The following is a 14,387-nucleotide window of genomic DNA, read 5'->3' as shown; positions in this document are numbered from 1 at the left end:
GGTTTCCGAGGCTGTAAATCTTTACAGGAGCAGAATGCCTCATCTTTCTTCCGCGGAACAGCTGGTAGTTTTGAACTGCTGACCCTGAGGTTAGCAGCTCGATTCGTAACCACTACGCTACCAGAGCTCCAGGAGCTGAAAAGCCTCATCGTTCTCCCATGGAACAGCTGGAAGATTCGAACTGCTGGCCTTGTGGTTAGCAGCTCAGCTCCTAATCCACTGTGCTACCAGAGCTCCTTATATATTCAGTAGAACAATCAGAATGATCTTTTGAAAAGACCCCCAACCCCCACCGAGATCAAGTCAGACCTGTGCTCCACCGATTGCCATCTTACTCAAAATCACACCTGATGTCACCACTAAAAGCCTGAGGGACACAGAAATTCAACTCTTTCCTCCTCTAACGTCAGTGCCCCTCTTGTTCACTTTATTCTGTTCCCATCCTTGAGAGAAGAGTTTTGATAACCTCCACAGTGATGCAAATCTGTCAGTTTCTCACCATAGTTCTATCAGTTTTGCTTTATACTTTGATTCTTACTAACTATCAAGCTGAGAGGGACTAGCATTGGCCATTTTGAATCAATCATATGGTTTAATATGCTGATAATGACAAGCTGAAGATGAATGGCGTCACATTCATCATTGAAAAGAGCATTTTAAGATCTATGTTGAAGTACAATGCTATCTGTATAGGATTCTATTTATACACCTACAAGGAGTCCTGGTACTGTAGGATAAGCACTGGACTGCTAATCGCAAAGTCAGTGGTTCAAACCCACCAGCTGTTCCTCTGACACTCTATATAGGGTCTCTATGAGTTGGAACCCACTCAACAGCATGCAATAAAAATGCATGCCAGTTATACTACTACCAGTGAAATTTACACACTGCCGTGTCCGAGCTGAAGGTCATGGTTACGTACAAGGAAAAACCTTGCAAGTTCCCTGTCCCCCGAGGCAGCCCTGCAAGTTCCTCAGGGGGCAGCTTGACCTGGGAACAGCCCGATTTTCTGGACCACAACTGGTCAATTGCAATCCTTTGGTTAAACTACCCCCAAGTCTGAGACTTTTGGTTCAGTAGCTCCCAACAACACACCAACCACTAAAGCCAGTGATGATGAAATTGAAGAATTCTACAAATTTTTTCAAGGAGCTCTGGTAGCATAGTGGTTACGAATTGGGCTGTGAACCTTAAGGTCAGCAGTTTGAAACTACCAGCTGTTCCATGGGAGAAAGATGAGGCTTTCTGCTCCCGTAAAGATTTACAGCCTCAGAAACCCTGTACAGGGCTGCTATGTGTTGGTTCTGACTCCTCGGCACATAACCACCACCACCACCAACTTTTCCAGGCTGAGGTTGATGAAACATACAATCAGGATGCATTGATAATTACTGGTGATTGGAATGAAACAGTTGGAAACAAAGAAGAAGGATTAGTCATTCGTGATAGAAATGGTGCTAGACCAATGACTTGTTCATTGCAGATACCTTAATTTCAACAACATAGAGGATGATTGTATACATGGACCTCACCATCTGGACTACACATGAGTCAAATTGACTGTATCTGTGGGAGCAGACCATGGAAAAGCCAGATCTCATGAGTCCAAACAATGCCAGGACTCAACTGTGGAAAAGATCATCAGTGGCTCATATGCAATTTCAGGCTGCAGCTGAAGAAATGAAAACTCTGAGAATAAAATTGTTACCTTAAATAAATCCCACCTGAATTCAGAGACCATCTCAAGAACAAATTTGATGCATTAGACACTAGTGACTAAACACCAAAAAAGTTGTGGGATGACATTAAACGCATGAAGAAAGCAAAAGGTCACTAAAAAGACAGAAAAGAAAAAAAAAAGATCAAAATGGATGTCAGAAGAGACTCCGAAATGTACTTTTGAGTGTAGAAAAGCTGAAGCAACTAGAAAAAATAAGGAACTTTCAAAGAGCTGAATGTAAAATTTCAAAGGCCAGCTTGGGAAGACAATGAAAGCATTATATTGAAATCTGTAAAGACCTGGAGTTAGAAAACAAAAGGGAAGACCATGCTCAGCATTTCTCAAGCCGAAAGAACTGAAGAAAAAGTCAAGACTCAAAATGAAGGGTTCTACAGGCAAAGTGGTGTGATATTGTATAATGCATGTAAATGGATTAATGTGCTGGACTGCAGAGTCAGTTTGAACCACAAGGTCAGCAGTTTAAGCTCATTAGCCACTCCTCAGAAACCCTATACAGGGTTGCTATGGGTTGGAACCAACTCGACAGCATGTAGCAACAACAATGGGAAAAATGTTGGACATCAAAAGAAGATGGAAAAAATACACTGAGTCACTGTACCAAAAAGAAATGGTTGATGTTCAACCATTTCAAGAGGTAGAAAATGCATAAGAACTGATGCAATTTCAGGAAAATGTCCCAGGATGTACAGAAGGCATTGTCAAAAGACAAGGATCCAGGAATTGAAGGAATACAAATTAAAATGTTTCAACAAACCTATGCAGCTCTGGAAATGTTCATTCATCTATGCCAAGGAATTTGGAAGACCAACTGATTGACAGAGATCCATATTTGTGCCCATCCTGAAGAAAGTGACTTAACAGAATGCAGAAATCATCAAACAATATCATTAATATGAAAGTAAAATTCTGCTGAATGCATTTCAAAAGCAGTTTCTGACAGGCAACTGCCAGAGATATGCTGAAATTGACGAGGACTTGAAGTATTTACCTACGTAGATGAAAACTATAGCCCTCAATATGGATTACATATTGACATAAAGAAAACACAAATCCTCACAACTGAACCAGTAAACAACATCATCATAAATGGGGAAAAGATTGAAGTTGCCAAGTATTTATTTTACGTGGATCCACAACCAACTCTCATGGAAGCTGCAATCAAGAAATCAAAGGACGTATTGCTGAAAAAGACTTTAAATCTGCGGCAAAAGACTTTAAATTTATGTCACTTTGAGGACTGAGGTGCTCCTGACCCAAAGCATGGTATTTTCAATCACCTCATACACATGTGAAAGTTGGGCAATATATAAGGAAGACCAAAGAACAGTCTATGCATTTGAATTATAATGCTGGTGAGGAATATTGAAAGTATTATGGACTGCCAGCAGAGCAAATGAATCTGTCTTGAAAGAAATACAGCCTCCTTAGAATGAGGATAGCAAGACGCTGGCTCTCATACTAAGGACCTAGTGTCGGGAGGATTCAGTCCCAGGAGAAGGACAGCATGCCTGGTAGAGTCGAGTCATCAAAAAAAAAAAAAAAAAAAAAGGCGGGGGGAAAAGACCCTCAATGAGGCGGATTGTTACCCTGGCTTCAATAATGGGCTGAAACATAACAATTGTGAAGATGGCTGAGAAGCGGGCAGTGTTTCATTGTGTTGTACACAGGGTTGTTATGAGTCTGAACCATCTCTGTGGCACCTAACCACAACAACATACAGTCTACGTGAGTTCCTGGGTGTTGCAAAGTGTTAACATGTTCTCTCCTAAGTTGGAAGTTCAAGTTCACCCAGAGACACCTGGGAAGAAAAGTCTGGCAATCTACTTCTGAAAAATGGGTCATTGAAAACCTTATGGAGCACACATGGGGTTACCAAGGATCTGAGTCAAGTGGATCGCTACAAGGTTTTATACAGTCTATAAATAATATTTATGAATATCACATTCAGTCTTCTCATCGTCATCGGTAGGGGACATTCTTTGCACTTGTTTGATGTTTGCTAACCATAAGGCTATTTTCAGAACATATTGCAATGTAATTGACTTATGTTAAACAGAAACAAATAACACTTTATAATGGTCTAGCATAGTGGTTACGAATCAGGCTGTTAATCAGTTCGAAACTACCAGCTGTTCTGTGGGAGAAAGATGAGGCTTTCTGCTCTCGTAAAGATTTACAGCTTCGGAAACCCTGTACAGGGGGTGCCGTGAGTCAGAACCGACTTCACGGCACATAACAACAACAACAGCAACACTACTCATTTGAAATGAAATAGCAACTGAAATCCTTATACCCTTTACCATTAAAAGGAAGCATTAGTTATGCCTACTTTGAAGCTTTTTAAAATCAACATATACAAAATCAAGAAAAAGAAAAATATGAACATACCACTTTGTATAGCAGCAATTGCATTTTCCTTTGCATCAAGTGCCTTTAAAATGCCTGAGTGGATTGCTGTGTAAATGTCATGTGTGTTTCAATGATGCCATAATGACTAGACCCAGCCGAGCACAACGTCTTAGTCTATAGAAGTACTGGACTCCCGTGAAGGTTAAAAAGCCTGGGATAGGTACCAAGCTGCACATGAATGTGGCAGCATGATTGAATTGGTGAACACATTGACTCATCGGTGCAGCCTGAAAATTATGTTCCTTTGCCTCCTGTGAACACGTTTTCTAATTTCTCATTTTTTTATTTTTAAATTGTATCTTAGGATCTGCTTCAAAACACAGATGCCCACAAAAGAGCATTCCATGAAATCTACCGAACCAGGTCTGTTAACGGGATCCCTGTGCCCCCAGATCAGTTAGAAGACATGGCAGAGAGGTAAGAGAATGCTTGGTTTGCAATGAAGTCTCTTATAAAATGCCTGGGGGAAGGGGTGCTTTTACCATTTCTTTCCTTTGCAAGGGATTTCTTTTTTCTACAGAGATGTTTACAGTTGGTAACTAAACATCAGGATTCCATAAGACCTGCTAAGAATGCCAAGAGTCTATTATGTTGTGAATTGAAAAGAGTAAACCTGAATTTATTGAGAGCCTGGAATTCACAGGGAAAGCTTCTTCTTGGGCTGTATTGTTATTCGATACTGTAAGGAACATTATGTAATATTGCTAAAGCAGCTTAGAAAAGAAACCCAGGAGCGATGTGTTGGCAAGAGAAAGCACTAAATCAGACTTCAATCAATCCTTTGCCTTAAAACAGACACCCAGAAAAGGAATCAGATCTCCAGACAGATAGTGATCCACCAGAGTTGAAGGACCCTGAACTGAGGCTGCCTGATTTTAAAAGCTGACATGTAACAGCTTAAAGAAGCATCATTTGGTTACTATTAGTTACATTCTGTGAATTCTCGGTGTTTTATTTCTAGGTTTCATTTTGTTTCCTCCACATCAGAGCTGCACTTGATGAAAATGGAATTTCTAGAATTAAAGTACCGTCTGCTCTCACTGCTGGTTCTTGCAGAGTCGAAGCTGAAGTCTTGGATCATCAAGTATGGGCGAAGAGAATCCGTGGAATTACTGCTGCAGAATTACATTGTGAGTGTCCCTTGTGCTTTGACAGAGAAATAGAGGAAGCATGGATGCAGCATCTGACATCTACCAGTTTATTTGAGGCTCTCTTTTCATCCATAATTAAAGAATAAAGGTGCCTGGTGCGAGATGGATTAGATAGATGTTTTATGACCCCCTGATAATTATCTGAAGTTAAAATTGATATTTTTAGAAATTTGAGCCTCTAAAATACTCTTGTTTAGGAAGGTTTTGGTGCACTAGCAGTGTTGAACAGGTATGCCTGGCTTTTATTGCTTAAAAATAAAAGTTTTTGCCCTACATACCCACGACTTTGACGGTAAGGCTCACCATAGAAATTGAATGTACTGGAAACTTATCTACCACTCTTTCTGTGTTAGAACAAATATAACTTATTCATATGGAGACAATCTTTTGAATTCTAATTTTTTCAATTAGGTCTTTTATCTTTCCTCATAATCACCCCCCAAGCTCTGTTTTTTGTTGTTGTTTGTTTTCTGTGTACTCAGGGAAAGTCCAATGTTGTCTATGAAGCGCTGTACCAACTTGATATGTAAATATTATCTCATATTTGGAGATATCTGTTTTCATGTAGAAATATATAGAATCCTATAAGGGGGTTTCAAAAAGTTTGTGGGAAAATTCCAATGTCTTTTAATTCCATTTTCCCTTCAACTCGTTGAAGCCCTCTTGTGTAGAATGCACATGGAATAACAGTTCTACATTAACAACAATAACAAAAAGATGTTATACTGTGATTGTCTGTTGCCATTTACATGTAGTTAGTATATTATGTTGATTAAAGGTGGTTTATTTCTCTTAGTGAATTAACCATATCCCCTCGTACAAGCTTATTGGCAATATATGTTTGTTCACAAATTAATCTGTTACAGAATTTCTCATTCCAGTACGATTCCGTTTATGTTTCATCACAGATTAAAAATGACAGTGTAGTGAACTTTTACAATATAAAGCTATTTCTACCCAGACTAATCTTAGTAACTCTGTGTGTACTTACTGAGTGACTTATTAAAAGCATGCATTTACAGAAGCATCAGGATTATATTTTTGCTGCATTTTCATTCTTTTTTTAAGTAATGAGTGAGCAACATGCATTTTTAAAATTAAGATTTAAGAGGATTCCAGTAATAGGTTTCTTAAGATCTATTCAATAGTTTAGGAATCATTTGTCAAAACTATGAGATCCATTTTTGATTGATCATAATTGTCATGTGCTCCTTAAATCATATTTTTGGAAAGTAAAACAAAAAATCCAAAATGTTAAGCTTAAAAAATCGCATGATTCCTTTAAATATTAAATGTAGTTATGCATTTATATTTTCAGGTGTAGTCTTGTCAAATGATACACACTGAGCCAAGTAGGTAATTATACAAGTTTCATCTTTGTTCTAGTTATTTAAAGACAGCCAATCAGATTCAAATGTCTAATGGGACCATTCCACTAGGTTGATATTCCAAAACAATGATGCCAGCAATTCTCTTTGAACTTCTCAAAATAAAGGCTATATAAATAGAGAATTGTTATTAATGATTAAAAAAAAAAAATCAGTACTTCCTGCCTACTCCATGAAGTTAGAAAAGTTCACTAAGCTGCTAATTTTAAATGCTTTGCAACTCTCAAAATGATTTGAAAATTGCTATAATTACTTTACAAACATAACATGTTTTAATGAAGATTTCTTAATATTCTCATCTCTTGAAGAAGGTTGCCTATTTATATTAATCGTGACCATGAATTATTGTTCATTCTTTGCTCATGTTTCATTTCTCCTTAAACTGAGAAAGAGTTTGAACTGACTTTCTGTTCAGTAGTTAGAATGTCCATAGGGTGCTGCTCTTTTCCATGCCAATTTCAGCCTGACCCCTGGGTGTTTCACATTGTTTTATATACAGTGGAGATTTGGGGAGTTTCCAAGCCAGATCACATACTCAAGGGCCACTAATGGTTAGAGGTGGAACCTGGATTTGAATGTAAATCATTCCAAATCAAAAGCCCTTTGCTTAAATACGGGGCTATGTAACCTAATTGGCTATGAAAAAGCTGCTTTAAATTAAAAAGCCTAAATCATTGGTATCTCTACTTTAGTCATCTGAAGACTGTGGCTCACATAAGTTAATCATTTCATTTAATAGTCATCTATATTTGACAACAGTTTATGCTTAGGCACTTTAGCTTGAGACTTGCTATTATTTATGTGATAGCAAAGCATTGGCAGATGGGGAAGGGATGGGAGAAGGCGATGTTGAAGCCCCACCTCTCTCAGAGTCACACAGAACTGTGTTTGATTCTTGGCACAGCTACTTAATATCCATGTGACTTTGTAGATGACTTATTTTCTGGAAGTTGTAGTCTTTCTACACATTTTAAATAATAATAATAATAGAATAATGCTGATTCTTCTAAGGAACAAAAAAATGACATAAAATTTTTCCTTCTGTTCCACTTAGAGTCTCTGGCATCATTTTGGGGTTTGTGGGAAATTCATTCTCTTTAGAACAGAATGCTTCAAAGAGTGTGAAAACTTTCACAGAATATCATATAATCAGTTTCTGTCATGCAACTCTTTCCTTAGTTTCTAAAAAAAGAAGTATTGTAATGAGCCATATGCTCCTACCCCCAAATCAGAAAAATAATATTCGTATGTAAAGTTTATATATCTTTTCCTTAGTCTGAATTCTCAAATTAATCTGATTCATCTGTCATTAAAAAAACAAAAGGTGAAAACTAATCAGTTCTGTAAAGTGCTTTTTACTTACCTGTTCTACCAGGTGTCCAGGAATGCAGACCAGAAGTGCTTAATGAATTCTTAGATATACTTCACAACTGTTTGTTGCAATTTGTTCAGACCATCTGCTATTTCTGTAAAATACTAAATATTTTGTGTGATAGTGGTGTGTTTCTGTAGATGGGATAAGTGCTCGACTGTAAGGTCAGTTTGAACTGCAAGGTCAGCGGTTCAAACTCATCATCCGCTCATTCAAACCCTATACAGGGTCTCTATGAGTTGAAATGGACTAGATGGGATGACACTTAACCACAAATTGTAATGCAAATCAAAAGGTTCAGTTCTTTCTCTCAGAATTCTTGACCTGATCGACTATGTAAGACTTGCTTCATTTTTACTATAGAAAAAATAGGACAACATTTCCCTCTTTCTTTCACAGAAAAGTAAGAGAAGAGCTCTTGGAATTGTCAATTGTATTAGTGTAACTTACGAAATGCAAACATTCATTGTAATTGTATGATTTGTGGTCACCACCTAGTAGTAGAATAGGTTATGGGTTATGCTGCTAACCACAGGTCAGCAGTTTGAATCCAAAAGCCACTCCACAGGAGAAAGATGAGGCTTTCTACTCCTGTAAAGATTTACAGCCTCAGAAACCCTATACAGGGTAGGTATGATCAGGACTGACTCACGGGCAGCAGCAGCAGATCACAAATTATATTCATGTAAATAACCAATGCTGATGAAACCATTCCTCTAAATTAATCTGTGAAAAAAGAAATCCTACCAGGTTTCACTTTCTTCAAGTGAAATTGATAAACTATTTAATTTTTATTCTCATTCTTCTGAAAGTGGAAATTTAGTCACTTCCATGTGGCATTGTGAGTTAATGCGCTGGACAGCAAAGCTGTTTGAACTGCAAGGTCGGCGGTTCAAGCTCACCAGCTGTTCCTTGGAAACCCTATACATGGTCGTTATGGGTCAGAACTGACTCGACCGCACTTAACAACAACAGCAACAGTACTTTGGATTTAGTGGAATAGACAGATATTTTCTATTTAGTGGAATAGAAAAAGTAATTTGTATTCCTTGAAGTAACATCAACTTTTAAAAGTTATTTTTTGAACTTGATATCCAATTTAAATCTTCTTTTTGAAAGAAATAAACTTGTAACATCATTGCAGCCTTAAGTATACTTTAGTATTTACTCGTGCACTTTTCTCGATATCTTACAGGGAAACAGATTTGGCAGTTCTCCGACTAAAGTGATTCTAATACACTAAACAATATTATTAAATGGATTTACCATGCACTCAGAGAAAAAACAAAACTACGAAAACCCAAGGGCCAACTTAAAAGAAACAGCAAAAAATTAAAATAAAAAATAAGATATCTCCTTTCAAAAGTTCATTCTATTCTATCTAGTAGGGAGACCTCACTGTGTGGCACAAACAGTTAAGTGCTGTACATCCTACAAACTGAAGGGTTGGCAGTTCCAGCCCAGCCAGAGGTGCCTCGGGAGACAGTCCTGGGGATCTTGCTTCCCAAAGGTCTCAGCTGTAAGAGAGCCCTGTAGAACAGTTCTGCTCTGTACAAATGGGATCGCCATTGAGTCTAAATAAACTCCAGGGCAGCCCCAAATGACAGTGACAGTGGGGATACCCCCAAAGTACCACACTGAGTCTTCACACAATTGATAATATTCTTAAAACTTTCTTTTCCTTGTTGGATGGGCAATGATATTGGAAATAAACTTTTCTTTCTCATCCATTTTAATTATTCAAATAATGATTAGTAAGAGAAAATTTAATTGTTATCAAGAGGATATTGAAGGCTTGATGTGTGTACAGGCGCTATTTCCACTTCTGGGATCATTTAAGGAAATTGTTTTCACTAGACTCATGAAATTTGTGCCACACGTAAGTAAGTGGTGACTTTTTTCAAAACTATGTCATATAGCTTTCTCTTTTGAAATTCTTGACCTCGATATCTGGAATCTTAGGTGTCATTTTTCACTTTAGATCAAACCATGATGTGTTTCTGTTCAGTAAAATTATTAAAAATTTAAGTGACCATACATTACTTTTTCCCTAGTTGAAGACTATGAGATAAAGCTAAATAATGAATTAAACAAACTACGATTGTCTTCTTGTATTCTCAAACAAAATTAAGAAGTCTTACTGAAATTGTTGAATTAAAGTATTCATCAGGAAAACTCCCAACCAGGACACTTACACTTTTTCTATTCACTTTATCCTTGAAGAATAATTAATATATCAGTGTCTGCTTTACAAACCTAAAAGTATATGAAATCTGTTCTTGAGGTGTGAAATATACTGTACGTGTAATGTTTTTCAATTGTATCTTGCAAGGCATGATAAACACTTATCAGTAATAACCAAGGATGTTGGTGGAATTGCATCCCCATGAAAACATTTTCAATCTTCATATCCAACATCATCAGCGTTCTGTGCAGAACTTTAGCTTCATTTGCATTTTATAATTGTGGCATTAATAAAATCTTTTTAATGGATCAAGAACTAAGAACTCATCGCACTGTTAAAAGAAACTAAAGAATCTCTGGTGATAGGTTGTTAAGTACTCATACTGTTGTTGTTGTTAAGTGCCATCAAGTCAGTGCCAACTCATAGCGACCCTATATAGCGTTTCCGAAGAGCAGCTGGTGAGTTTGAACCGCCGAACTTATGGTTTACAACAACCTTGCAGTCTAGCACATTAACCTACAGTGCCACACCAGGACTCTTAAGTATTCATAATTGTATTCATTTTCTGCTTTAGAGGTTCAAGAATAAATCATCTTTAATATAAGGATTATTTTATATTTCCTGGAGTTAACAATATCAAAACCTACCTAATGTTTCTCTACTGCATGTGTTATCTATTTTATAGTGCCCATTTTCAAATGGTGACGCTATTATATATGTAAATTGTACGTAAAGAGATGGTTGTTTCTGCTGTTAAGCGCCATTGAGTCGGTTCCAACTCAGAGCGACCCTTTGTAGGTTTTCTGAGGAGTGGCTGGTGGGTTTAAACTGCTGACCTTGTGTTTAGCATTTTTATCTGTAATTTTTTTTAAACTATTAGAAATTTGTGATGATGAAAGTGTTGACTCTGATATTTGAAATACCAGCAGGGTGACCCATGGTGCACCTATTTCAGAGGAACTTCCAGACTAAGACAGACTAGGAAGAAGGAGAGGCAGAAGACTTCTGAATGGTTAGTCATTGGAAACCTTATGAATAGCAGTAGAACATTGTCAGATACAGTGCTGGAAGATAAACCACTCAGGTTGGAGGGCACTCCAAATAAGACTGGGGAAGAACTGTCTTCTCAAAGTAGAGTTGACCTTAATATCATGAATGGATCAAATCTTTAAAATGGAACTTTGATTTGCTGATGTGGCACAACTCAAAATGGGAAGAAACAGCTGAAAATATCCATTAATAGTCAAAGGTATGAAGGATGAATCTAGGAAAATTAAAAGTCATCAAAAATGAAATAGAATACATAAAGATAGATATCCTAGGCATAAAAAAGCTGAAATGGACTGGTAGTGGTAATTTTGAATCAGAAAGTCATATGGTTTACTATGCGAGGAATGATAAATTCAGTGTGAATGGTGTCACCTTCACCGCTGAAAACAGCATTTCAAGATCTGCCTGGAAGTACAATGCTCTCTGTGACACAATGCTCTCCATATGCTACAAGGAAGACAAGTTCATGTGACTACCATTCAGATTTATGCACCAACCACCAAAGCAAATGATGATGAGAATTTTAACAATGTCTCAGTCTGAAATTGATCAAACATTCAATTAATATGCATTCATTGATAATGACTGGTGATTGAAATGCCAAGAAGGAAGGATCAGTCATGGAGAATATGGCCATAGTGATAAAAATGATGCTGGAGATCACATGAGAGAATTTTGTAAGACTAATGACTTATTGCAAAAATCTTTTTTTTTTTTTTTTCCCAACAAAATAAAAGATTGACTATAATTCAAAAACAGCTGCAACAGTACATTGACAAGGAACTGCCAGAGGTTGAATCCAAATTCAGAAGAGAAAGTGGAATGAGGGATATCATTGCTGATGTCAGATGGATCTTAGCTGAAAGCAGAGAATACCAGAGAGATGTTTACCTGTGCTTTATGGACTATGCAAAGGCTTTTGACTGTGTAGATCGTGACAACTTTGATCAGTCAACATTGCCGATAAAGAGTATCTGGAACACTGAATTGTGCTCCTGAATAGACAAAGAGGCAGAACAAGGGGACACTGAATCACTGAGACTCAGGGAAGGTGTGTGCCAGGATTATAATCCTTCACTGTACTTATTCAGTCTGTACACTGAGCCAATTATCTGTGAATCTGCATTATCTGAAGAAGAATGTGGCATCAGGATTGGAGAAAGACTCAGTAACAACCTGCAATATGCAGATGATACAGCCTTGCTTGTTGAAAGCATAGAAGACTTACTGATGAAGATTAAAAACCAGTTTTCAGTATGGGTTGCATTTAAGTATAAAGAAAACAAAAATTCTCACCACTGGGCTAATAAATAACAACATGATAAACAGAGAAAAAATTGAAGTTTTCAAAGACTTTATTTTTCTTGGATCCACTGGCAACACTTATGGAAGCTGCAGTCAAGAAATTAAATGAACATCGGGCAAATATGTAATACAAGATCTCTTTAACATATTCAAGAGCAAAGATGTTAGTTTGAGGACTTTGTTGCATCTGACCCAAGTCATGGTATGTTCTATAGCCTCAAGTGCATGTGAAAGTTGGACAATGAATAAGGAAGACCAGCGAATAATTGATGTATTTGAGTTATGTTGTTGGAAAAGAATATTAAAAATACCTCGGACTATCAGAAGAACAAACAAACTTTTTAGAAGAAGTACAGCCAGAATGTTTCTTAAAGGCCCGGATGGCAAGACTTTATCTCTCATGCTACGGACATATCATCAGGAGAGAGAAAGGTTCCTGGAGAAGGACATTATGCTCGGTACAGCGGAAGGTCAGCGAAAAAGAGGAAGACCTTCAATGAGATTGATTGGTACAGTAGTAGCAGCAGTAGGCTCAAGCTTAACAACAATTGTGAAGATGGTGAAGGACTGGGCAGTGTTTAGTTCTGAGTTTGAATCCACTCACCGGCTCCTAACAAAACAACAACAACAACGTACACTTGGGGCACCACAGACAGAATACACAAGAATCAAATGGACTACATCTTTGGGACCAAAGTTGGAGAAAGAAGCTCACAATATTATAAGTCGAAACATGACCAGGGACTGACTGTGGAACAGACCATCAATTGCAAGTAAGCAAGTTCAAGCTGAAGCTGAAGAAAATGAAAACAAGCCCATGACAGCTAAAATCTGGCCTTGATTACATCTCACCTGAATTTAGAGACTATCTGAAGAACAGATTTGATGCATTAGGCACTAAATGACTGAAGACCAGAGGAGTTTTGGGATGACAGCAAGAATGTCATAGAGGCAGAAAGCAAAAGGCCATTAAAATGATAGGAAAGAAAGAAAAGACGAAAATGAATATTAGAAGAAACTCTTAAATTTGTTCTTGAGTGTAAAGAAGCTTAAACAATGGGAAGAAATGAAGAAGTAAAACAATTGAACAAAGTATTTCAAAGAACAGCTCAAGAAGACAAAGTAAAGGATGTTGAAATGCTCAGAGACCTGGAGTTATAAACTGAAAGGGAAGAGAATAGCATTTCTAAAGCTGAAAGAACTGAAGGAAAAATTCAAGCCTGGAGTTGCAATATTGAAGGATTTTATAAACAAAATATTGAATGATGTAGAAAGCATAAAACGAAGATGGGAGGGATACACAATCATTATACCAAAAAGAAATTGTCAGTGTTCAACCAATCCAAGAGGTAGCACATGATTAACAACTGATGATACTGAAGGAAGAGGTCCAAGCTGCATTGGGGAAAAACAAAGTTTCAGGAATTGATGGAATACAAATTGAGGTGTTAAAACAAATAGATGCAACGCTGGAGGCACTCACTCATCTATGCCAAGAATATGGAAATCAGCTACCTGAACAGCAAATTGAAAGAGATTCATATTTGTGCCCATCCCATAGAGAGGTGACACAATGGAATGCAAAAATCATCAAGCAGTATCACTAATATCACATGTAAGCAATTTTGCTGAATATAACTCAAAAATGTTTTTAGCAGTACATCAACCGGGAGCTGCCGGAAATTCACACTGGATTCAGAAGAGCACTTGGAATGAGACATCGAATGGATTTTGTCTTAAAGCTGAAAACACCCAAAAGATGTTTGTTGTTGTTGTTGTCAGGTGC

At 37.4% G+C, this 14,387-nt stretch overlaps 1 protein-coding gene across 1 annotated transcript in view; it reads left to right on the top strand.

The window, feature by feature from the left end:
• Window positions 1–14,387, top strand: part of SYNE1 (spectrin repeat containing, nuclear envelope 1) — a 554,350-nt gene that overhangs the window by 101,690 nt on the left and 438,273 nt on the right. Inside the window, exons 12-13 of the mRNA XM_006874353.1 lie at window positions 4,455–4,567; window positions 5,112–5,280. Coding sequence (XP_006874415.1) covers window positions 4,455–4,567; window positions 5,112–5,280 — 282 coding nt within the window. The remainder of the gene's footprint in view (window positions 1–4,454; window positions 4,568–5,111; window positions 5,281–14,387) is intronic.

Source organism: Chrysochloris asiatica, unplaced genomic scaffold (genome assembly GCF_000296735.1).
Source record: "Chrysochloris asiatica unplaced genomic scaffold, ChrAsi1.0 scaffold00271, whole genome shotgun sequence".
In the NCBI taxonomy this organism is placed as follows: Eukaryota; Metazoa; Chordata; class Mammalia; order Afrosoricida; family Chrysochloridae; genus Chrysochloris; species Chrysochloris asiatica.
Note: the sequence above shows the minus strand (reverse complement) of the source record. Positions and strands in the feature narration are given on the sequence as shown.